The sequence below is a fragment of the Trematomus bernacchii genome, unplaced genomic scaffold (genome assembly GCF_902827165.1).
Source record: "Trematomus bernacchii unplaced genomic scaffold, fTreBer1.1, whole genome shotgun sequence".
In the NCBI taxonomy this organism is placed as follows: Eukaryota; Metazoa; Chordata; class Actinopteri; order Perciformes; family Nototheniidae; genus Trematomus; species Trematomus bernacchii.
This window is the reverse complement of record NW_022987727.1, coordinates 1,223,693-1,249,399: the sequence shown is the minus strand read 5'-3', so window position 1 is coordinate 1,249,399 and position 25,707 is coordinate 1,223,693. Positions and strand designations below refer to the sequence as shown.

General features: G+C 43.4%; 1 protein-coding gene across 1 annotated transcript in view; it reads left to right on the top strand.

The window, feature by feature from the left end:
• The window catches only part of LOC117494057 (leucine-rich repeat-containing G-protein coupled receptor 6), a 35,724-nt gene that overhangs the window by 5,193 nt on the left and 4,824 nt on the right, over nt 1-25,707 (top strand). The window contains exons 2-13 of the mRNA XM_034144728.1: nt 9,385-9,456; nt 15,394-15,465; nt 17,485-17,556; nt 20,756-20,971; nt 21,119-21,190; nt 23,236-23,304; nt 23,732-23,803; nt 23,939-24,010; nt 24,342-24,410; nt 24,856-24,927; nt 25,233-25,298; nt 25,414-25,485. Of these exons, the coding sequence (XP_034000619.1) occupies nt 9,385-9,456; nt 15,394-15,465; nt 17,485-17,556; nt 20,756-20,971; nt 21,119-21,190; nt 23,236-23,304; nt 23,732-23,803; nt 23,939-24,010; nt 24,342-24,410; nt 24,856-24,927; nt 25,233-25,298; nt 25,414-25,485 (996 nt within the window). The remainder of the gene's footprint in view (nt 1-9,384; nt 9,457-15,393; nt 15,466-17,484; nt 17,557-20,755; nt 20,972-21,118; nt 21,191-23,235; nt 23,305-23,731; nt 23,804-23,938; nt 24,011-24,341; nt 24,411-24,855; nt 24,928-25,232; nt 25,299-25,413; nt 25,486-25,707) is intronic.

Here is a 25,707-nt window from a genome sequence, read left to right as displayed (position 1 = left end):
GCTATCAGCTACAGCATCAGTGTCCTGGCTCCAGACGTCTATGTTAGCCCCCCCGCCTCAACTACACCCCCCTCCCCCTTTGTCTGCCCCCCCCCCATTCTCCTTTCCCCACCTGTGTCCTCTAGCCTCCTGCTTTAGATAAAAACACGAATACATGCTGCCCAACTATGTGTGTGTGTGTGTGTGTGTGTGTGTGTGTGTGTGTTGAAGGCTAGGAAAATAAAGTTTCTAAAAGTGTTTCAAGCAGGTGTTGAAGCTGGTGATGCATGGCTAAGTGTAAATGTATGATCACTGATGTGCAATGGGCCTCTTGCAGAATCTAAATTAATGCTTAAAGCTCAGGGCAGCAAAGTGATAAAAGTAAAGGGTGTGTACCCAAGCCAAATGGTAAATGTTTTCAAGGTGTGTGTGTGTGTGTGTGTGTGTGTGTGTGTGTGTGTGTGTGTGTGTGTGTGTGTGCGTGCGTGCGTGTGCATGTGTGTGTGTGTGTGTGTGTGTTGGTTGGGGGAGGAGGTGCTCTGGATACAGGCCAGCAAACTAGCAGCTGTGATCAGAGTTGGGGAACAGAGTTACAGGCGTTAGAAAGACAACAGTGACATACAGTATGTCATTATAGTTTACATATTTACCTGTAAAGTATCATAAAGAGGATTTTTTTCTGCAAGCATTTGCCTTTTACATTCCTTCCTTTACTCTTTTATTTCTTATTCTTTCCTGCAAGTGTTCACCTTAAAGTGGCAATTGCTCGTCTCTCTCCTCGAGTCCCTGAGGACCGAGCGGTGAACACCAGCAGAAAAGCCGCTTTGCCTTGCTACAAAAGTGATATTTATGCCAAAAGGGTGTTGAAGAGAAGGGATAGGCAGTTAGCGTTGGATAGTGCAGCGGTTTGTGGTTTCCTGAGAGCAACCTGGGAGGCTTTTAAATGTCGCTCAGGGACAGACGGCAGGTAGGCAGGTAGAGGACAACAATGGAAACAATGACAATTCCTACGGGAGCGGCAGGCAGGGAAGACACAGAGGCCATAGTGTGCTCTACCGCTCCATATCCTGTCCTTTATAAAAAAAGTAGAAAGCAATCACGACACAAGATCTTAAGGAGAACTAGGGTGGAGGAGGTGAAGATCAGGAAAATAAAGTGGAGAATGTGTTTTTAGAGTGTATGCACAGGAGCCTGCATGTGGATTGAACACAACTGCGGTTGGTATTTGTTGGGGTCAGGCCTGTGCCAAGTGACTGGATATGTAAATCTGTCAATTTCGTGTGATAGCAGTGTGACGCAAGTATGACACGGGGCCTAGGAATGTGCTCCGTGTGACGCGTGGTTGAGGGGTGAAGGGCTGCTTCTGACTGAGAGGATTCAGAATGCCTGCATGGCCCAGATTCCTATTCAGCCCCTTCCCAACCCTGGGAATCCATGGGAATGTTTGTGTGTGTGAGTGTGTGCATGAATCTGTGCACTAGCCCTCTCTTCTCCACTACAGAGAAGGCATTGTGTAGTTCTGGGCCAGGCCACGACAAATGTCCCTAACTGCTCTAGTGCGTGTACATACATATACACATGTGCATTCATGACCTGTGACTTTGCGAATTGTCATTTGTGTATAAAGTAGGATAGCACATTCATTTTTCTTTAAAGGAGCAGATTGGTTGTCACTCCTAAAGTTTTGTTTCTTGCTGCAAGAAGATGGAGTTTGGCTTGTTAAGTTTGTCTTTTTTTCCCCTCCTTCTGTCAAACACTTAGCTCTGGTGCTATAAGTTGCATACTTTTGTGAAATATCTGGAATAGAAAGTGAAGACTAAAATGAAAAAATAGTGATCTCCAGGCATAAAGAAGAATATTGACAAAAGCGGTGCATGTGGGACATGGCTCTCAGAGTTCCCCCCCGTACCTGTACATGCTCAGTCTGTCTCTGTCTGCCTATCTGTGTGATCGCTGGCCAGGCTTGCTGACTAAAGTAGCTCATGTTGGGCTGGCAGTGTGCAGGTGATGACTAGTAAGAGCTAATGATACTTAATGCCCTTTCTAACAATGCACACACACACACACACCTACCCAAAGACCCCTGTGTGCACATTACACAAGGTTGCACAAACATGAAAGTACGTACACACATGCTTACTTGCAGACACACTCAGATGCACATACTGACTTAATGATGGTTAATGCCCTAGCCAATCCCCCTGTGCAGCATCAAAGCGTCCCACAGAGCTGTGCTGATACAGCGATGGTAGCAGGGATTAGATCAGGAGAATGGGCCACTGGGGCGGGAGTTAGCTAAAGGGAACAAAGAAGCAATCACAGACACACTTAAATGTCGCACACATGTGCACACACCTCAGGGCACAAACATCACATGCCATAGCCAAATGGGGGTACTGCGCAGGAAGTGGAAAAAGGGATGTAGAAAGACAAATGAAGTAGGGAGAGAAAAGAGATTACTTATGGACTCTTAATTTAGTTAAGTAAGTTGACCTGAATGCAGAAACAGCAGTCGGGTCACTATGGCATAATAGTTTAATTCTTACTAAGACTGAACTTACAGGTGTATTTTCCATCTGCCGTAAAGGGAGGCTGGAGGGAATTCTTCCACTGCAGTCTCTGCAACTGCAGCCAGACTTACTCACGTCTCTATTTCATGTCTGAGTAGGAGCAAAAGAGGAAATCTGGACTTTGTACATGCATGGCAAGAGGCCAAACTAAATCTCTTTAAACCAACAGCAGCCACATGTACTCATTGGTATAGGGGTAAGATTTCATCAAGTCCTGAGTCCTAAGTTCATATCTAGATGCTATCCGTTGCTACTGCTGAATATATGGAGCAGATGAGCTGTTCATAGATCTGTAAAATAGGAGTGTGCCAGGAGTGGATTTGAGCAGTCTTCTAACTAGCTCCAGAGTCCTCCTGTTTCTGCCATTCAAACAAAATGAAGTCATAATGGAGCCTGACACTAATACTCATTGGGTTTCATTTACTGTTGTATCCACTGCTTAGAATCTGCCTTGAATCAGCATGCAGGAAAGGACACCTCTGTAAGAGATACCTTTCCAGGATGTGTGGAAAAGTGGTGAAATTTGTAACCCTTTTCCACACATCTTTGCCATGATTACAACACATTTCAGAGACAAGTCCTGTGATATTCAAAGATTTCATTGTGTGGAATAACCATTATCTTCGATTGAGGATATGCTTTCCTGCACGTCATGTACGATCATATATGAAAGCCAAAACAACAGATTAGTGAACTATGGGGACGGCTACGTATGAATGCTTTCTGCCTTCCAAAGCTATGTCCTACCCACAACAGCTGCCTGTCAGTCTTGTCCACATGTTGGAGGCAGTTGTATGTTGTGTAGTGCCGACTGTTCCAACACTTCCTGTTCCATTACTGAAGTGCTTGACCTTTCACCCTCCCCTCTCCGTCTCATGACAGGGTGTGTGTGGGAGGACAAGAAGCGGACATAGAGTGTGTGTGTGCACGTGTGTGTGCGGTATACCAGGGGATGAATAAGTCCCAGAGGGCATGAATATGCTTCCCATGACATGGCCATAGACTAAACAGCCGCTCGCTCCACCCAGACATCCGCCTGTCAGTCTCCCCTAAACCACAGCGAGCGGAAAACAGCACAAAACATGGGAACACAAAAACACAGACGCATCTCCCTTTTCAGTTTCCTTATCTCCTCTATTCTCTTCCTTCCTCCCTCCCTCTCTGTTTCCCTGCTCTTTTGTAGCCCAGTCCTCCCCGTGGCCCTCCTTGTCCAGGTGAAAGCCTTCTCCTCGCCCTCTCCCTCGCTCTTTGTGCCCAGTGAATGAGAGAAAGAGAGAATAAGAGAGGGAAAGATAAAGAGAGAGTGCCTTTGGACACAAAGGGCAGTGTACCCCTCCCAGGAAGTCTGGGAGGAAAAAAAAAACGCATCTTTAGAGGAAGGAGGAGGGGAGGACAGCATTGTACCCTTCTTCCTGACTCTTTGTGTGTGTGTGCATGCCTGTGTGTGTTTGTGTGCAAGCTCATGTGTGACCATGAGAGAAACTAAATGCCAAAGCAGTCAGCTTTTTTCTATCTGAATAGACTAACACACTTAGACCTCACCCTTACGCACAGTACACACACACTCTACTCTCTGTCACACACACTAATGCACACAACCATTTAGGCCCTCTTTAAGGCGGCGCCCTAGCATTGACTACCAGTTGCATTGTGTGGAATAAAAGATCCTCTTTCATCATGGCCTTAACTGTTTCAAAGCACTAAGCAGAGAGGATCAGACTGGCTGAATCCGACTGAAGACATTACTGTCATAGTTACAGTAAAAGACAGCCAAGGTGTGGCTCTAGCATCGCTAATGCAGAACTCCTGCCCTCTGGGCAAGGCTCTGGTTGTTGATTTCCACTAAAGATCTATTACTCTAATGTTCCTCACAGATAAGCCGCCTTCAAAGGTGCAGAGCTTACCGCCATTATTGGCTGTTTGTTTGCTGAGAGTCTCCACCTGAGCGAGTGAGAAAGGGTTTGGCAGGGAGACAAGGAGAAAGAGAGAGAGGGAGCAGGGAAGGAAGTGAGAGGGAAGGCCTCAGGGTTTGGCTCTTGCGAAGTGATGTGTGTGTGTGTAAGAGAGCGTCATTGAAAACATCCTTCTCAAGGGCAACAATGTAAGGCTTTTTGTTTACATGCTTGTGCTGCATTGTTATGTACTGTACCTGCAATTTTATGCTTGAGCAACATGCCAGAAACTCTCCATACAAGTTTATTTAGTTTTACCTTGAAGTGAAACCGTAAGAAATGTGGAAAATATCTTCTGGTATTATTGATTTCTTTGTTTTGTGAAAAGAGTAAGAAAAAGAGGTTAAACTGGTTCTGAGGAGATTTGGTATTATCAAAAGTAAAATGTATCAAGCAATCTCCCCTCAGCTTGCTCCCAGACAGCACACATTTCACCAGTGACGGTAGAAAGGGACACCTGACTGCTGATGGCATCTGTCCTGCTGTGAGGGTATATTCACTCACCAGGGTGGTCCATCATCCAACCCCACAAAAGCCTGGAGTGTGCACGAGTGCCTGCGGGTGAAGTTTGGATGTGTGTTTAGTCTGGTAACATAAACAAGGGTGTTTTTTTCATATGATGTGGCCAGTTGTTTTGAGCGAAATCAACCAACTCTTGTCAGAAAAGCTTCCAGTTTAAATGTGGCTACAATGGAGCTAGGGGCACATTCACACCCACACTGCCTTTGATCACACAGCCGATAAGATACTTCAGTAGTTCTTTTGACGGCGAAGAGGGAAATATGATAAATGACATTATTTCAACTACCGGACTGTGTAACCCCATGCTACAGTTGACATTTGAAACATTGATGGGGAGAGGTAGAGTGGCATAAGAGAATAGGAGAGAAAGGGCCAAGGCTGATGAATGGAAATGTAGCTCTGCGTCTTCATGCTTCCATTCCGCCTTTTAGAAAAGCTCCTTGCCTTGGGTACTCTATCAATCAGAACATAAAACAGTCAAATATCAAGAACTTTAGCTTTCTTCCCATGCCAAACTTTCCTCTCTTATATTCACACGCGCACAAGCTTACGCACACTTTGCAGAAAGAAGAATAAAATCAGTTTGAGCACATTATGTATCATGGAGCGATGGAGGAAACAGGAAAGGAAAAATGCCAATTTTTTCTTTACTCCTCCAATGGCTGCAATATTGGCCACAATGTTACACATGCTACTGTGCTTGAACACACACAATTACATGCAGGCACATGAAAATGTAATTCCTCTCCAGGGAAACAGAAAGAGATCAGTGGGGGCTTTGTCAGTCATTCTCGGGTTCAGAGCGTAGGGGGATAAAAAGAACATTTAAGAGGCACATTTGGGAGTGTGTTTGTTGAGGGATGAGCATGGGTCTCCATGTCTGCATCCTCTGCTCCTAATACTGCTAAGGAGTCTTTAGTTCGTCATTCAGCAGCAGACGGAGATCTGAAGGGAGGAGATAGCCTGTGGTGATTGAAAGATGTGTTGTCCTGCGAGCAATATCAGACTGCTTTCTTGACGCCGTGATGGCCAAGATAAGGAAGAATGGTTCCCTACTGAAATCTCTTATGAAAAAGAAAGAAAGGGAACCACATGAACTTCCATCATTTCCCTCACAGCAATCTGTTCCCATGCACCGTGTGTGGTGAAAGCGACCATGGACTGTACCCACCGCATCTGCCGGCTCACTGGATAACAATAGGGGTGTGAAAATGAGCGACAGACATGTTACCACACACACCGCAGTCACCTATAAATGGAAGAAATATTGCACACAGAGATACTGACACACACACACACACACACACTTGCACTCATTCTCCCTCCCCTCTGCCAATAAAATGGGGACACTGAAACCCCAAATCTAATTGTGAAACTCCCAAACGCCACACTCCAAAAGACTGCGAAATCTTTAAGCGCTCTCTTTCTAATTTCTTCTGCGGCCGTTTATTTGCGCTGAAAATATCTGCACCTCACAGCGCCAGCCGACACAATGCACATGTGGTAGTCATCAATCATAATTATCATGGTTTAAAAAAGCCACAGCTGTTATTTGATTTTAAAAACAAGCCATAGCGCAGCGCCTTCCAACGATACGTCAAGTTGTCAGCGGAGGCCTTGGCCTGCACAGCAGAAATGTCTTTCTCTCTCCGGCTTCCCAATGAGCTTGTTGGAGAGCACAGCAGAAATGAGCTGCATTCAACCTTTCACCATGACTCACCACTGTGCGTCGTTATTTTTAAACATTTTCTCTCTCCATTGCTGCGTGTTTATTCTGTCTGAGTGAGGTCGCTGTTATGGACTTCACACAACGTTTGTTTATGGCTTATTTAATCAGGACCAGATAATGGAGGGGTGTCTCCATTCTTGGGCGCATCCCCAGAAGCCGGCTGATGTGTCTTTGTCTATGCGTGTGCCTGCATGGGTGCGTGTGTTTCTGTGATTTAATGATCACCCCCAGAATGTTCCAATAAATATTTGTCTCAGAAGAATATTAGTACACCGACAATGAATAGAATTAAGGTGTGTATGTGTATTGTTCTCGAGGCCCCGTGAGGGGATTGTGTGCTTCCTGTGTTATATGTGATGTCACCCATTGTTGATTATGTAAATTGGTGTGCCATTACTGCTGGCTGTGTCATCTCTATGACAACTTTGTTATCACTTATATTTACCTCTGACTTTAATCAAGCTGTAGTGCATTACACTTGTTGCATTCATTCCCAAATTACTGCCTGGAGTCAAAGAAGATTGTGCCAAATTAAACAAACAAAAATATATAATTTACATGAAATCTCCACAGTACTAGTGTTGAGATGGAAACCTGAGGTCAGCAACTCCTTTAGGAAAAAGGATGTAAATATATATATATAATTACATATACATATTTTTTCATTTATGGTTTCTTTGATGAAATATTATACATACGTTGAAAATGTAAAAAAGTAATGAATCACGTTATGAGTGGCTGCATTTTAATGCGTCTTTCATATTTAACTGCAATATTTTCAAACAAATTGTTTAGATAAGAGCAATCTATGGACATTAATGAGACAACAATATTTAAATTGCCATGTGAAGTATATTTCTGTTAAAAAGACACATGGCTTCATTGAATCTTTCACACTACACAGCATTGTGTGTTTCCTTGAAAAGCATTTTTTGAGTGCTTGGCCAACTGCATCTTTTGTTTGCGGTCTCCTTTCCTTTTATTGGCAAATTGCGATCTTTTATGGTGCATTACCAACACCAGCTGTCAACATGCTTTAGAATTCTCCGCAGCAAACATGTGTATAATGCCACTCCTTTGCTTGTAGTGGCCTATCAGAACAGAAAATGCAGACAATACAGAGGTATGCTGGTAAAAAAACTAGCATCTATGTCAATAACGGGTCATGTAGAATGAGAATGCCCTATTTGGTTCTGTTACTGACAAAAGCAAGGTCATTAGAGAATTAGCCATTTTCCCTTCAACACTGATCGAAAGCATCCAGAGTAACACCTTGAACCCCTTTCTCTGCAGTCAGACCTCCCAGGAGGGGGCATGTGCAATAGGAAATTCCCGTGAAGTGAAATGAACATTCTGGTTTCATAAGGAAAATATTCAATGTCAGCAGAGCCTGTAAAAAGGCTATATACAGTAATTATTTTACTTACAAAATATCCTATTGAAAGGACACAGTTAACCTTGCAAGCTCATCCCTTTCATAAGAACATACCTCCTGACCCAAAGTGACAGCGGGGGTCCACATCCTGATGTTAAATATTATGCTTGACAGGGTACCACACTGTTGGTATACTGAATTTGTCTTGTCACAACTCCTAAAAATGACAGACTACTCATACACCACAATTGGTGAACCATGCAGAATTCTTTCCACATCGCCCCTGAAGCTGAATAAAGATCATGCCTTTGGATAGATTCAACCAGCCCCCTGTCAGCTTGGCTGACTCGACAAACAAACATTGAGTGTGTCAAAACTCCCAACTGCAAAAGGCTTCTGAGAGCACAGTTTACACTTGCTAGCCCGGTGGTCTGGCTTTATGAGCAATGGTTAGTGTCATACACACACACGCAAACACACATGCACATACAATCCTCACTCTTGAAAACTCATGCGAGACCCCAAGGGCTGTGAAAGCTAAGAAGGGGTGACGTAGCACCTCTTGCTTTCATTGTGTTTATCAAAGAGATGACCTTACATGACTGGGGCTACAAGGTTATGTATGTTTTCTACCAGAGGCTGACACATAAGTTGTCCTCATACTATCCCAAGTTTTCATGTGTGAATTGAATAATTCACTCACTGAGTGTGTGTGTGTATGCATGTATTTGAGCATCCTGCACCTCTCCCTCTTTGACCGCAACACAGCTGCGTCAACAGTGCACTTGCCCCACAGCACACCCTTTCACGTCAGAGTGTGTGTCAGAGGCAGAGAGATGGAGTGCGTCTACGTTACAGCTATGAACAAAAGGGGAAGAGGGTGGTCTCTTGAGAAACCTGAGGAGGAAGAAAGGAGAGGGAGATAGATATGGAGGGGTCAGATCTGAGAGAAGGTAGAGTGAGACATCTGGAAAAGAGAAAGAATCACTGGGACGAGGAGGAAATTACAGCTGCCCAACAATGATTCATTGGGGAACATTTCTCTTCTCCATCTTCCTCTCCTCCCTCTCATCTTCTCTACCTAACCCTCTAACCTCTCTCTGCGTACTACTCCCCATTCTTGGCGATTGATTGCCATGTGAAAAACGCATTCTAAACATTTGTAATTTGACATGCCCCAAGCATCTTCAAGGAACATTGATAATGTATACACTGATGGATACTTTTATACTGACGTTCCCCTTTTACTCTCCCCAGGGATCTGAGTATGAACAACATCAGCGAGATCCAGCCCAGAGCCTTCCACCGACTGCACCTGTTATCAGAACTGTGAGTACGAAATCCCTCAACTCACATTTGATTAATAAAACTCCATCGTCACAACTCACACATGACAAGAAACAGTCATTCCCTGAGCCGCTGATACGCACAGACCTCAGTGATGGGGATTAATGACTCTGGCCCGTATGTGATCTCTCCTACCAAGAAACTGCCTGCAGCAATACACTAGAAGATCCTGGGATGGCTGCACAAAGGAGGGAGGCAAAGGGAACCTGATATTCACGCAGAGAGTGAATATATGGTCTTTAAAGTGTTTAGAGAGCATAGTTCTGTGCTCAGCCTCCAAGCCGCTGCTTTCTTGCCCCCCCACCCCTTGACTTTGTTTCAGCTGGACAGCTCAGCAGGAGCAGTACACACGTAGACACTAACCTTTGCCAAGACCAACAACACATTAAAGGAGAACTTCAGGACAGGATTGGGGGAAATGAAATGAGCGAATATTTTGTGTTTTTCTTAATATGTAGCATTATGAGTACAATTGGGTATCATGAGAAATGTTTTGACATTGTTGCCAATACCCTAAATGAGTTAAATACCAAAGTAGATATGCTTGTTTATACTTTTTTTGGCTGGTAACAAATTAAACAATTTGTTATAATAAAAAAAAAAGAATAAGAGTTTTATTCAGCTTGTGAGGCACATTCCTTGACTTCAATATTTAGATTTGGTCAGTACTTTAAAAAAGTGGAAGGTATTGGTTACACTCTCACAGGGCTGATGAAAGCACACAAGCCATATCAAAACTTTTTGAACAGTTTATTCAGTCGACTTGGACAATATCTTATTCGACCACTCAGCAGAACTCAGCTTAGTCTAGGTTTAACAAAGGCTGCCCACAGATATGCCCTGAGGGTGTGAATGTGTGCAAGTCAGCCTTCACCTGATTCTTTTACTTCTGAAGCCTGCAGTGTGTGTGTGTGTGTGTGTGTGTGCGTGCATGCGTGCGTGCGTATGGGGTGTTTGAACAGTCCGCTGTTTTCTTTGCTAATTCTTGCAGCTGCAGCCTGTGAGGCATGAGCTAATGATGATGAAAGTAAAAGGTTAGCTGCATAACTATTCAGTTGACTTTAAGTCGCAGTCACTCTGGAGTAGAAGTAAGCAGAGCAAGGAAGTTTTGTGACACCTCACATTCTTGAGAAATAAATTCAGGATTTATTGTTGTGTGATGAATTGCTGATCTCAACTTTTGCTTTCTTTTAAAAACGGTAAAGTGCAGATATTGCTGATGGAGTTTAATCAGAACCACACAGCGCAGGGTGATGCTGAACACCGATGCTGACATTTGCCTGCATTGGGGAAAAAAGGGGGGAGTGGGTCTTGAATGCGGCTCCATCTGGAGTGTTTGTCCAGAGACAATCCTCCCAGTGTTTTACAGCCCCGTTGATCTTGCTTCCTCTGTATCGGTCTCATGTTCTGACACTTTATGGAGACGTTCTGTTGCTTTGTAACTCTTCCAAGGAGGATGTTCCTGCCCTAAAGCCAATTTTATAGCCTGCTGACCATTTTTGGAAACATGCTGAGACAATGATGATGTTCCAAGGCAGGAAAAAGCACATTTCTGACATCCACTCCCGTCTAGGAAGTTTAGAGGGATGAAGCATAGCAGGCTATGGTTAACACATTACAACTTCAAGTTACAGCCCTTAGAAAAACAAACCAACGCTCTAAACACAAACACGGTCAGTGTGAGGGCAAAAGTGTTTGATGTGGGTCTGCAGCACTTGTTAGTAGCACAGGGAGAGGCAAGGGCTAGGCATGTTGTGACTGGTAGTAATACATTGTTTGATGTTGTGCTCTACCTCCCTTTTTTTCAATTCATTTCTACAGCCCCCCATATCCATTTGACTGCAGGCTATGGCAAGCTGAAGTCACTGCCTTTCATAGTTTTTCTCCTTTTTGGACCCTCTCCATGTTTCTATAAACCAATATAAATCTGCTTTTGGCAAGAAGTTCAGCTTTCATCCTGTTTTACACTATGGGAAGGAGAGGGAATAAAGTCTTAAGAGCCACATACAGAGTGTTTTTCTGAAGCTCCGCTCACAAACGTAAACTGTATCATGAGACCAATTATCTCCTCGATTAGTTTTCATTTCTATAGTATCAAAATGCACAAGGCTAATCCCTTTGAACCTCAATTGAAGTAATTACATTAACAGGTAGCAAACCTTGCTTTGATTAATTGACGCATTGATATTCATAATGAGAAGTGTCAACCCTCCCTCCAGCCTTTTCTCTACCAGTTACTCCTGATTTCTAAATCCTTCTATTGATCTCAGATCCCTCTCATTAAGCCTTCATTTAACGCTTTGATCAGTGAATCTGCCATTTATTCAAACACACAAACCTGCACGCAATTATCAGTCAGACTGAGAGTGAAGAGAGGCGGCAGAGTCAGACTGCATGTCTATGGATTAATGAGAGGGCAACAATGCCCTCAGAGTGAGAGAAGGGTTACTCATCTACCTGACAAATCAAAGACATCCCCTCTCTTGAAATGTTTCACAGTATCAAAGATCTATTCCCGATCTAATTGCATCTTGGAACTAGCAGAGAAACTGTCGCCCTTCCTGAAAACTGTTTTTGAAGGCAACCATGCTCTCCACCTATCATCAGTATCAAAGTACTTGCTGCTCGTACCTCTGGAAATCTCATTTCACTTTGCCCTTTTTCTTTGACTACCATCATAATTAGCCATTTAGTTAGAGTCTGTCATGCTCATCTTATAATTATCTGTAGCCATCACTCACCTAAATGCAGAAATTAAATAAGTCCATTTAAAGTGGCCTGACAGGAAAATAAATCGCACTTGATTTTTTAACTCTCCATCACTTTTGGCCTTGGTTTGTTTGACGCATGATCTTACAGCCTAAGTGCGTGGAATATGGTGCAATCTCCCGTTATCAGCTCAAGACTGCGACTCTGGAATATCCATTCAGCCCATTGCGAGCACACTCAGGCACTCTCAACAAATGAAATCCAAATGTAAGATGAGAGAAGTGGAGAGTAGAGGCCAGCGCTGCCCTGCTCGACTTCCTCTAGGTGATGAGATTGTCTGCTGACAGGCCAGCAGTATAACGTAGGCGAAGGTTAAGGGTTTACAATATTGGCTGTCTCGATACTCCAGGTGCACCACACAGCTGGGACAATCTAGGTCAATTAAAACTTTTCCTTTTAGCGTTGCCAACATTGCTTTTTGTGTGCTTGACTCTTTCTCTCACACAAACACGCACCACAAAACACACACAAATTACCACATGTCTATATTTTACTCAAGTAATTTCAGAGGTTAATGCCAGGTTAAGTGGTTGACCCTTAGGCTGGAACTCCGAACAGAAGGAGGGATAACATTGCTATTGATGGACCAAGGGTGAAAAAGGTCATACATAAATATGTACTTACAGACACACCCACACACAGCCCTCTCTCTGATAAGACCTGTTTCTTCTTGCCTTCTGCTTTCATCATTGACTCCTATCAGCCACCCTTGCCATGCTGCCACTTTGATGTCCTATCATTATCTAAGATAGTATCCCAAAATATGATGCTTACTCTGCTGTCTAAGTCTTTGTTCTGTTTTTTTGTTTATTATTTTGAGGCAATAGAACATAGATACATAGAATAACCAGCAGTTGGTATGCTTCAGTGACACCCTCACTGATCAGACCTCATAGCGGGGCGGTCTCATGTCTGATACCACCCCTCCCACTACTCTCTCATACGTTTGAAATACAAACTGGCCTCTGTTATTTTATATATTAATCATGTCAATACAGCTGAATAATGCTTAGGTGGAATTTGTATCAATGCAGTTCAAGTGCCAAGAAAAATGTTAACCATCCCCAAATCAATTTAAAAGAAAAAACAGTTGGAGACATGGTTTGACAAGAGCAAGGCGCCTTTCATTAGAATGAGATTGATGTGGAAAGACTAGGAGGCTAAGTGGGGAACATTCACTCATGCGTACGATCCCTTACACACACGTACACACATAAATGCACACACTGATATCATGGAAACGGTTGTTCAGTGGCAAGTGCCAGTGTTCTGTTGATGTCTATCAAGAACGTTTTAACATTTCTTTCCTTTTTCAATATCCATCTTCACTATCAACATAATTAGCCATTTGATAAATGATGGCTGCAAAAAAAACAACATGATTTCATTCTAATGCTGTTTTGGCTCCAACAGTGGCGGTAATAGAGAAAGGCTGGTTGGCAGTAGGATATGCACATCATACCATGGCCTTAACTACAATGTTTGTTTTCTGAAACTCTAAATTACTGGCCCTTCTTCTCACCCCGCTGATATAATATAATATCTTTTTTTTTTGTCCAATACGTCTGCAACTAATCATTGTGTTTGAACAGGAAATAAAAGAAGCCACCTAGAGGTCTAGAAATATGCTTAGATCTATTTTACTGGCATTAGGCCCTCAGCAAAACCCATTGAAACAGTTACCTCTGGAAAAGTAGCTATTGAAATGGTCCCCAGTGACCCGTTTGTGCAAAAGCGGAACTAAAATGGTATTGAAGTAGCAGACCTATCTTCAGCTAAGGGTCAACAAAAAGGCAGTATACAAGTTGAAAATCAGATGTGCGAGCAAATCGAATTCCTTTGTTTTGAAATAATAATACATATTCTAATATGTGAAGACAGAGAGATGCAGTCACTGCAGATCAACTCTGTCATCTGTGTGCTCAATGTCTGTGAAATGTATATTGAGACATCCTGTGACTTTGTCTAAGTCGGTTTGAATTTGTTTTGACTGTGGTTTGAAAGGCATGACTAAAAGGCACCACAATAGCCTGGATAACGATCAGTCCATGTCGTATAATAGTATGCCGATGCAGGTTTGTGTGTGTGCTTGTGTTGATAAATACCAGCTCTACATTAACTGGTCTGAGTGTGAGATCTGGCAGGCGCGGATGGGGTAGTGTGGTTTGTCACTGCACAGACTGACTGCAATACGTCTGAGACATGTTGACATGAGTATCAGATGTCAGAGGGAGTTGCTGTGAGCCGTCGACTGTTACCATCTGGATGATAGTGGCTTGGAAAGGCAAGCAGAGTGTTTTATCGATATTTCAATATCCTTGCACTGATGGAACAAGTCAGCCAGAAACAGGATGCTTAGCATAAGACTAAAATGTCAGGCAAATGTCCCCTGCAGGGCAATGGTGTAAGCAGGAGGATGTCAATCAGTACATTTTAACGTGTGTGTGTTAAATAGAAGTTGGTGGTCGTGGGTGGTCTCAAGCTGTGAAGACCAAATATGTGTCCAAATTGTGCTTCCAGCTTGTGACCTTGAAAGTTACTCTGTTGGACTGAATGTTATTTATTTGGACATCTTATACACACTCACAAATGACCATTAGGTGCTGTGTTTGATAAACAAACTGATTGGATTGCTTGTGTGAATGTGTGTGGTTTCTCTCCCTCTATGTCCTCAAGGCCCCTCAGAACGGGCCCAATTTACTTCAAGGTCATGGAAAATAGCACACACACGCTCTCATGTGCGCATATATCGTATACACAATATAAAGACACACACATAAGCTTTCATGCGCACAAGCAAATATACTTTCAGGCCGCACTTGCTGACCCAGGCTCAGTCTCATTCAATTCAGTCTTTCCTCACTCATCAGAGCTCCCAGGATTTGTTAAGGTTTCAGGGTGTTCTTTGGGCCAATAGCAACCACACTGAAGGGAATCGAATAGTGTTATTTGCATACTGCCCCAGCAGTAACCCCAGAGCAGGAACACAAGGATGAAGTCATATCACAGCTCAATCCAAAAACGTAGAATAAAGCAAATGGCAAAACCTTCCTTAAGAGACTTGTAATATTTTTTGTGCGTGTTCTAATATTTCATTTTTCACTTTTATATTTCATTTCCTCTTTTTTGATCTCTGTTTCTCTCTCCCAGGCGTATCTCAGGGAATCAGCTGAGGTATATTTCAGGCCACGCTCTCCAGGGTCTCCACAACCTCAAAGTTCTGTAAGTAACATCCTCCACTCTTCCACCTTCTCACACTCTAGTGGTCCAGTCCTCATCCCAAGTGGGTTGTTCCACTCTAGCATTGCAGGGGGGTTTTGGTTGTGCTCCTGCCTTGAATAAAACACACAGGCCACGCATCATTAAATGTAGTTAAAGTTTATGGGCTGGTTCCCTCATTCCCAAGCCCTGTTACACACATACACACACACACACACACACCCACACACACACAACACACACACACACACACACACACACACACACACACACACCACACACACACACACACACACACACACACACACACACCACACACACACACACACACACACACACACACACACACACACAACACCACACACACACACACACACACACACACACACACACACACACACACACACACACACACACACACACACACACAGGTGTATAACACAGGGACCTCCCAGCCTCACCACCCACTGAGATTACAGCAAGTGACTAAAATAATCACTTAAAAACATCTTTCAAAACTGTTCTCTTAACACCCCATTTCTCGTAGTATGATCATAGCCTTATGATCTATGGCCACCGACTGTTAGCACTGCCGTTAAGCATTAAATCCCCCAAAAATGCAAAGCAACCATAAAAGCCATGGCACTTTCTGACTCTAATGAGTGGCTGCTATGTTTCTACTGGGTTTGAGACAAGGGTATTAGGGAGCTTTTCATGATCCTTGGCAATCACCTCAATACCTTTGGACCCTTGCTGAGAAAAGTTTGAAGGCCCTGCCACGGAATATAAACTTAGCAGAAGAATTGTGGTTTGTAATTTTAAGGGATCTGGGAGATTACCAGGCTCACAGGTTTCATCTTGTGTTGTGAAACTCACTGAGACAGAATGAGTGAACCAGCCATGAATCTGGGGCTATTATATCATTACTGCAGAAGGACACACAGATCCTGAATGTATAAACGTCTGCAAACATTCATGCTTCACACTATAACGCCCTAGCATACTTTGGACGGTCTCTTTGACCGCAGGGCTGTTGGTTTCCTTCCTCAATATATTAGTTAGAGTCAGGCCGTGTCAAACACAAATGGACCGCTGACCTCGTGTATGGTACCCAAAAGGTCCTTGTGGACACATGCACGCACACAAGCATGCATGAGAACACGCAGGAGCTTATGAACACATAGTGGAGTACATTGATGCTCTCTGTAGGGAATTGTCTTTGAAATAGACCAAATTCAATGTATTTATCATGGCCTGATCGTCCCAGTGGAAACATTCCCCTTATCCTCTCAAAACCTGAGCAGCATTTGTTTCGACGCTGAAGCACTAATTGTATATTACAAAGGAGGCTATAGTCAAATACACTTCACTATGACATAGTGAGCCATGTTAGTCACTAAAGGAAATATGTGTTTCACCCAGAATACACTTTGACTTATAACTAAACAAATTAAATCACAAAACACATTATAAATGTTATCCTACTTGGCAGGAATTCTTTGTTATGAGTTATTTTGTATTCATAAAGAAAAGATAGATGTTATACTGTAATAACCATAAACTAAGAAGTTAAACTGTTTAGACTTTTGATGCTATTGAGACACGGTAATGCCCCAATGAAGGTATAACGCCACTGACAGCAGTACACTGGAGACTACACGCCTTGTGCACTAATATCAGACGACTGGTGATGATCAAAACTTCAAAGAAAGAGGGAGGAAAAGACAGGAAAAGCGAGGGAGGGAGCGGAAAGAGAGAGGGATATTGTTTGCTCCCCACTTCCTCCTAGCTTTTTGCTCCATTCTTCTGAGAATGACATCAGCAGCCCACCCAAGGAGCTTCTCTTTCCTTCTACCCTTCATTCTCTGCTTCTCTTCAAGCTTTCACTGGCCCTTTCCTTCTTGTGTCAGATTTCCCTCAGGATGGAATTATTTGTTCTGCTTGATGTGCCCTCACGCACACCACGTACATTTTGATCACATGTAGAGCTATTACCTACAAACTGAATAATGTGCTTTTCAGGATGCTCCAAAACAACCAACTGGAGAGACTTCCTGATGATGCTCCATGGGACCTACCCAACCTGCTGTCCCTGTGAGTTGTTCTCTCTTACACACACACGTACACACTAATCACGCTTCTCTACCTCATCTAGCAGGGAATGAAACATCCCCTGGCCACCCACAGACTCATCCCAGCTGTAACCGCAGTGCAGGTATAGAGTACCACTGACATATTACAGACCATACCCCAATACTTCTGCACTGACGGTAGGAGTCACAGACTGTGTCAGTGCAGTTCATGGTAGCATCTGGAAGCCATGAGGGAAACAGCAGACACTGCAGGCCAGGGAGAGCATCTCCAATGAGCTGTGAAACAACCCCATTTTCCATCAATTCCCTCTCTCTTCCTCCTCTGTTCCTCTCCTCCGTTCTTCTCCCACCACCCACACTGCTATCCCCTTGGCTAATGAGAGTGTTTGGTGGCATAATTGTCTCATATGTGGGGTCACTGAACGTGTGTGTATGTGTGTGTGTCAGCGAGAATGTTTGGGCGGATGCATGTGGACCACCTCATCTGTAATTCCTCACCCCCTTCCCGTCTCTCCCAACTTTGTACCGCACACGTACTCCACATCCCTGCTTTCCAAATTAATAATTCTTTGTAAATATCCATAAAGCCGTTTCCTTCATCACGCAGACACACTCAAATAGCTAGAGTTACATAGAGGGGGCGTGCACATGTTACTCCTCTACCACCTACAACGTTTCCCTGTCTGGTATTAAGCAGGCCTGCTCTCCCTCAACACAATCATTGAGCCTGTAACCACACGTACACACAAACACACTCAAATCTATACACACATACTGTAGGACCTATACCTGCTACGGGCAGCCGCTATGGCTCAGGATGTCCCTGTGTGAGTGTATGTCTAACTTCATAATGATGTCTCTGTCTGTTTTCAATCTATGTGTATGTGTTTGCACAAGCATATGTGTGTGGTCTTTCAATTTCTTCACATAGATGCTTTTAAGCACACACACACACACACACACACACACACACACACACACACACACACACACACACACACACACACACACACACACACACACACACACACACACACACACACACACACACACACCACACACACACACACACACACACACACACACACACACACACACACACACACACACACACACACACACACACACACACACACACACACACCTTGTCATTACAGTAATGATAAGCTTGCGAGAAAGAGAAAGATTACTGGAAAAGCTTCGGAGAGTGAAGCTTGTCGGCGCCTCTCACTGACATTATGCACAGCAAAAAAGAAAGAGAGTCATCACCTGAGACAGCACATGGGTTTGAAAATTGGTATAAATACACTTAGCAGGCTTCTATCTAAAAATAAATGGTGTCCTAATTCGGGCCAAAATCCTTTTGTCAGCAGGGATGAGGGGGGATCTAGACAATGGTATCACCATTTTGGATGTTAATAACAACCCAGTGTTTAGTGTTGTTGTTGCAATCATGAGGGGACAGACAGTGTTTTTGTTTTGTGTCCAAGCCCACGGGTTAAGCAGTGTAATCACCACTTAGCCATGACAACCATCACCAGGAATTCCACAAGCCACATTTATCAAAGTAACCTTATTTTTATAGGTTTGACACAATGGTAGTGAACTACGCTCCTTCAGGCTCCTTGTTGTATAAAATGTTGGCCATGTGGAGAATTGAACAAGAGGAGGCAAGACCACAGATATCCTGGATCTCTTCAGAGAACATACTCTTCTGTCTCTATTCTCTCTCGTAATCGTACCTCAGACTTTGATGTGATGGACAGGAAATAGTTGCTGCTTTATTGGCTTCTGTGGAACATTCCTGGTTCTGTCTGGACCTTCTGGAGACCTGGCAGGTCCACCCAGAGGAGCAATTATTATTTTGCCCTGGAGAACAAACCCGAAAGTTGAAGGGTCTTCCGTAGCTTTCATCCTGCGATTTGGGTCAGGGACAAACAATGTCCACAGTTGGGGTGCACAGGATACACAAGAAAGATGTTAAGCACGGCAAAAAATGTGTGCTCAGGAAGTAGACAAGATGAACATTTCTTGAAGCCATTCATGCATATTTACATGTATGCTAGAGGGTGTTTCCCCTGTGTGCGAGCATCTGCCAGTGTATACATATGCCTCTCCTGATGGAACATTTCCCTGGGGAGAAAAGCCAAGAGTTCAAAGTTCAAGTTCAGATTTCACTTTGATGATGCTGTTTGTTTGGTGAAACCTCCAAGGGGTGAGGAGACTTAGGAGGAGCTGGAGCACCAGCGTGAAAGAACCACAGTTGAAGATTGATAAGGGAGGATGTTTGAAAGGCGAAACAAGAGTTAAGAAGTAAGATGCAAAAGGGTTTGCAGCGGCTGGCAGTGCAAGAATGAAGATGTAAGAAACAAAACGTGAGTGTGAGAGGGGCCTGGAGGGAGGAAAGGGAGATTAATGAATGAGTGTGAAGGGCCAAAGAAAGAAGAATAGCGAGAGGAAGTGGTCTCAGCCTGTCAACTCTGCCCCGAGGGGATCATTCATCACTATGGACAGTCTGTATGCATGTGTGCATTTACGTGGGGGGTGTGTGTCACAGTCCACTCTTGTTGCCTGTGGGTTGAGAGCATCAAGGGAGAGAGGGGACAAAGATTCGATAGGTCTGGTATGGTTGGAGAGATGAAAGTGCATGTGTGAAAAGCATGTGTGTCTGATGCTGTGTTTGTGTATTAGTGATGGAACTGATGGCGAGAGTGGGACTTCAATGGAAAGAGTAAAGGAGGGAGGAACAGCTGAAGATTTGTCTACGACTGTTCCCCCCTCCATCTATCAATACAATTTCCAGGCATGGAGGAAAGTGTGCGTTCCGCAACAGTGATAAAATGAGGTGGAATAAAACAGGCCCGTTACAACCGTTCCTACACACTTAATATGCATTTGTTCTCATCTTACATTTCATACATGCCTGTACAGGTGGAGCTAGACGTACGTAGCTTATTTAGCATGGGAATACATAATAAAGAGGAGCTTCTAAGACGCTGCAGCAAAGATGAAAGAAGGAGAATGAAAGATGTCTAATTCTCCTAATAACCTTCCTGTAAGCCAAAGTGTTTCATTGCCATGACACACAACCACTAATGCTTGATAAGCACAGTCAGCTACACATGCACAAAAACAAACATACAGTACTTACAGTAGACTTGGTGATTATCTTGCTAAGCTCGGTTTCTTTCACCCTGCAGGCGTCTTGATGCTAACCTGTTGTCTGAGGTTCCGGCTGGGGCCTTTAGAGGGGTCCGCTCCTTGAGACACCTGTGGTTGGACGACAACTCCCTTACAGAGATCCCAGTGACGGCCCTGGACTCTTTGCCCTCCCTGCAGGCCATGACCCTGGCCCTCAACCAGATCACACACATCCCAGATTATGCATTCACCAACCTCTCCGCCCTTGTCGTACTGTGAGTGACATCATGATTTGTTGACTAAAAGTTCTCCTGAGTTTCTCTATATTTATTTCTTTGAGGGCAGTGATGATTGTAGTGTCAAAACGTTTTTTGAGAAAGTGATTTCTGATTTCTAGTTAAATACTTGCGTCTTTTTTCCAGGCATCTCCATAACAACCAGATCCAGAGCATGGATGCGAGGTGTTTTGAAGGTTTACACAGTCTGGAGACACTGTGAGTATCTCCCACACACATAATCACAGACACTTACATGCATGTGCACATCTTTTTGGACATATAGTACGTGATGATTGCAAGTTTAATTTAAGAGATTTTCACAGAAACATATACACTTACCCACACCACTGAAGTGTGTGGGTAAGTGTATTGGTCCAAGTGAGTCCATCTTTTGTTTACCCAATGTTGGCCTCGTGATGACAATGTATCAACATGAACTATGCATAGTCATATTTCCTACAAGCACATTGCCTTAGAATAAGTAAGACATATAAAGAACTCCCTGTGAAATAACTTCAAAAAGTTCCTATAACCAATTTATATCAGATTATGTCTAACTACAGCCGTTTTCCATTGCGTTTGGTGTTACTTGGAACACCTAGAGTTAATGTGTTTTTATAAATCCTTTGTACCAAGTGTGCCAATAAAAAATTAAGTGGAGCGCAAAATAATAGTCATAATGATTAATGTCCCAGTAATTTTAGCAGGTGCTTGAACGTTTTATCAAAACCACAACCAACAGATGAATGACAGGAATGTGAAGATGAAAAGTTCCTTTGATTACATTAAAGTAACATCAACAGATTCCTCTGTGTTTTGTTAAAGTAATTGCTTAGCAGCGCGGAGGTCAAATTTGGCTCAGTATGGCTACAGGAGAGTTGTTTGATTATACGTGCCGTAGCTTCGATAACTAAATCCTAACCACAGACCAATATGGAAACCGCTGGAAACTGACAGCCATATATACTGTAGGAGGTGGAGAAAAAAAGCAAGAGAAACAGAGACAGTTAAACTGTGTCTGCAAAATTCATGTAGGTCTGAAGAAAACACAGTTTTTGGCATGCTGCTTAACAACCTGTTGAAGTGTAAAAAAGTATACGTTCCTTTTTTATGAGCATGTGTGTGGGCACCTGCCTGTGTGTGTGTGTGTGTGTGTGTGCAGATAAGCAAGTACTTTTGCCTGTGCCCTCACAAGCGGCCAGCTTAACACTCAACTTAAAAGCCATTATCCATGCTGGGAAATGAGATGGAACAGGGTGCAAGTCAGGAGAGCCATGCTTTAGGGGATGAAGGGAAACTGGAGAATGAGAAAAAGACGAATGGAGTTCTCTTGACCAGAATAGTGTGTGTTAAAGTGTTTGGGCCGTCAGCGGCGAGAGACAGATGATTCAGCAGGATAAGATGACAGGTGTCATTGACGTGGGGATTGCACTGGTATGAGGGGTTAATCTTTCACAGCGGCCTCGCTTATGAGAAATACGAGAGACCATCTGCATCACTACAACCCTCCCCAACCCCTAGTGTGTATTATAAAATCATTACTACGAGGAGCCGTCCAGGGGACTGCTGGAAAACAAAACAGCATATGCAAACAAGCCAGAGCAGACACAGACAGACAAACATTTCGCAAACATACCCTAGAACTTGGGGGAAAACAAACATGCATATCTATCAGTATTTCATCAAAGGCATTTTCTGTCTTATACTTGAAAAGAATGAAAACAAATCCAGGAAAATGGCTTAGTTCCTTTAGATATCCTTTGACCTCGATGGCTAAGAATCTTCAAAGACGCATACCGAGGCACATGTCTTAATATGGCAATTAATATGTATGCACAAACATGCACACACACTTTTCCCATGTACACAAGCACAAATAAAGCAAATACTTGTATACACACAAGTTACATGGGAAAACCCCTTTTCCTGCCACCTGCGTATGCACTGTCAACTATATTGTAGCAAATGTTGTTTTGATACAGCGTTTCCTTGGAAACTAATCAGACACAGACCTAGATAATTAGGTCAGAGCAGCAAAGGTCAAAGGTCAAATCCAAACTTCACACTCCACAGCTGTCGGCCTCATATAGTGGAGAGGAAATAGCTGCACTTACTGTACATATGTAATCAGGCACACTTTATCACAAATGGAAATAAAATCATCATATATGGTTGAATCTTTATTACAGAGAAGAAAATCTCCATCAAGCCTTTTAACATATTACATAATCATAACTGTTTACTACACTGTTTCCCCTCAGGGATTTAAACTACAATGATCTGCAGGAGTTTCCTGTGGCCATCCGGACTCTGAGTAAGCTTCAGGAACTGTGAGTACACACATGCACACAAAAACACACCTGCCTGACATGACTATCATGGTTGCGTTATCCAAAGTAATCCCGTTAAGTGATTTTAATGTGGCACTCGGATACAATCTCTCTCGCCCTAAGCAGGTGCTGGCTACACACCCACGCACCCGCTTGCCTGCACATACACACACACACACGCACGCACACACACACACCATGTTTTCCCCTCAGCTTCAGCAGATGTTCGGCGACTTGCAAATGTGACACAGATACAGCATATGTGTGCGTGTTTACATCTCATTTATCCAAAAAAAATGTTCAGCTGTGCAATGGCAGGTGCAACATGACATATGACCTGCCTCTTGCTCCTCCAAACACACACACACAACAAATCAGAAACATATTGATAAACTGTCTAACTAACTGTATGTTTTTATATTTGCAGGGGCTTCCATAACAACAATATCAAAGCCATCCCTGAGAGGGCCTTTGTGGGAAATCCTCAACTCCAAACCATGTGAGTTTAATGATTAAATGTGCACATATTGTATTAGATAAACTAAGAATTGCTATATTGTTAACACCATGTGTACAGTACAACTCACTTCTGAACAAATTAATCAGAATGTCCAAATCAATTTTCTTTTTGCAGTCATTTCTATGAGAACCCCATCCAGTTTGTGGGGAAATCCGCTTTCCAGTTCTTACCTAAATTGCACACACTGTGAGTATGTGGTCAGTAGGAACCATTCCAGTGAGTTAGCCCAAACACTGTTTAAATCATCCTCTGTCCCTAGCAGCGAGAGTTGAGTGGACATGTGTAATGGCCTACTGAATGATGTTGTGTTAGCATATGGCTGTGCTCAGTGCTGATGTGGTAAGAAAGTGTGTTGTAAGAACATGTTGAATGGTGTGACTTATGATGTCTTGTGAGACAGCCAAAACAGCATGTGTTGATGTTGGAGGAAAAGTTTGATGGCTGAAATGAGCTGTGAGAGAGAGAGAGAGAGAGGGAGGGAGAGAGTTTTCTGACACTTTTTTCCCTGTTGCTGCAGTTCCCTTAACGGGGCAACCCAGATTCAAGAGTTTCCCGATTTGAAAGGAACCACCAGCCTGGAAATATTGTGAGTGTCTCCTTTAACCGAATAACCCCCACCCACCCACCCACACACACATACGCACAGTATTATTTTCTCAATTGGTCCACGCCACATACTACAGCAAAGGATGGGTGAGGCACTGATCTTGAGGACAGAGACACAATCCTGGGAGTAGAAAAAAAACATGACAAAAAAAGAGTGTTGAGAGATAAAGTCAAAGCCAACTTTAGGGATCAAGGATGAACAGGAGACGAAAAAGAGAGGATATATGTGTTTAAAGATTATAGGAAAGAACGAGACAGACCAAGACACTCAGATAAAGAAGGGGTAAGCTAGCTATGCCAGGCAGTGACAGGTTTGGCGAACCTACACAGCTCTCTGTCTGACCAAGTTAGACTCACAGGGCTGGGGGAAGCTTTCGCTTGCTTGCACTTCAACAATGATCAGAGGTTTCTCCTTTTCTCTATAGGACGCTGACTCGGGCCGGTCTATCAGCTCTCCCTCTGGATCTATGTGAGCAGCTGCCTCGCCTCCGAGTGCTGTGAGTACACATACACAGTAGGGGGGGGGCGGGGGGGGGGGGTTGAGTGCGAGGTTCAACTGATACACAAAACTCAACTGTGGAGAGTTGTGCCCCCAAGCAATCATTTGTACAATCACTGTGCTATGAAATTCAATCACCTCCCGAAAAAAAAAAAAAAAGTATTGTCGTGCTATATCGCCTTGCTCACAGAGTCGACTGTTCACTCAAATAATCCTGTAGACCCCGTAATTTCCCACGCTATAAATCCACAGCTGGTCACTGTGTTTATGTGTGCTTTGTGTGTGCTTTTTGTGTTGTTGTAGGGAGCTGTCCTACAACCAGATCGAGGATCTGCCCAGCTTTTACCACTGCTCTGCACTGCAAGAGATGTGAGTTTAACGCCAAACAAGTATACACTCTCTTATGCATCAAAATCGACAGTCCTATGTTTCGTTGCCCACGTTGCATTGTTCTAATGTATGTTTGTATATTCTTTCTCAACAGAGGGCTGCAGCATAACCAAATCAGGAGGATAGAGTCAAGCACCTTCCAGCAGCTCACGTCCCTAAGAGCAATGTAAGTAAAGCTTGTTGTAACCTCTCCAACACATCGCAAACCTCACCCATTCATCATCTCTTTCAGGAATTCACAACCGTGGTCAGATCAGGACCCCGCCAAGGGGTTGTAAGATATATCTATCAGATGATTAATAGGATAGGAGAGATGGAAAACAAAACATAATTCTTCTACACAAGATTTCATAGCTTCTTGGTAGTGTTAACTATTTTATAGATATAT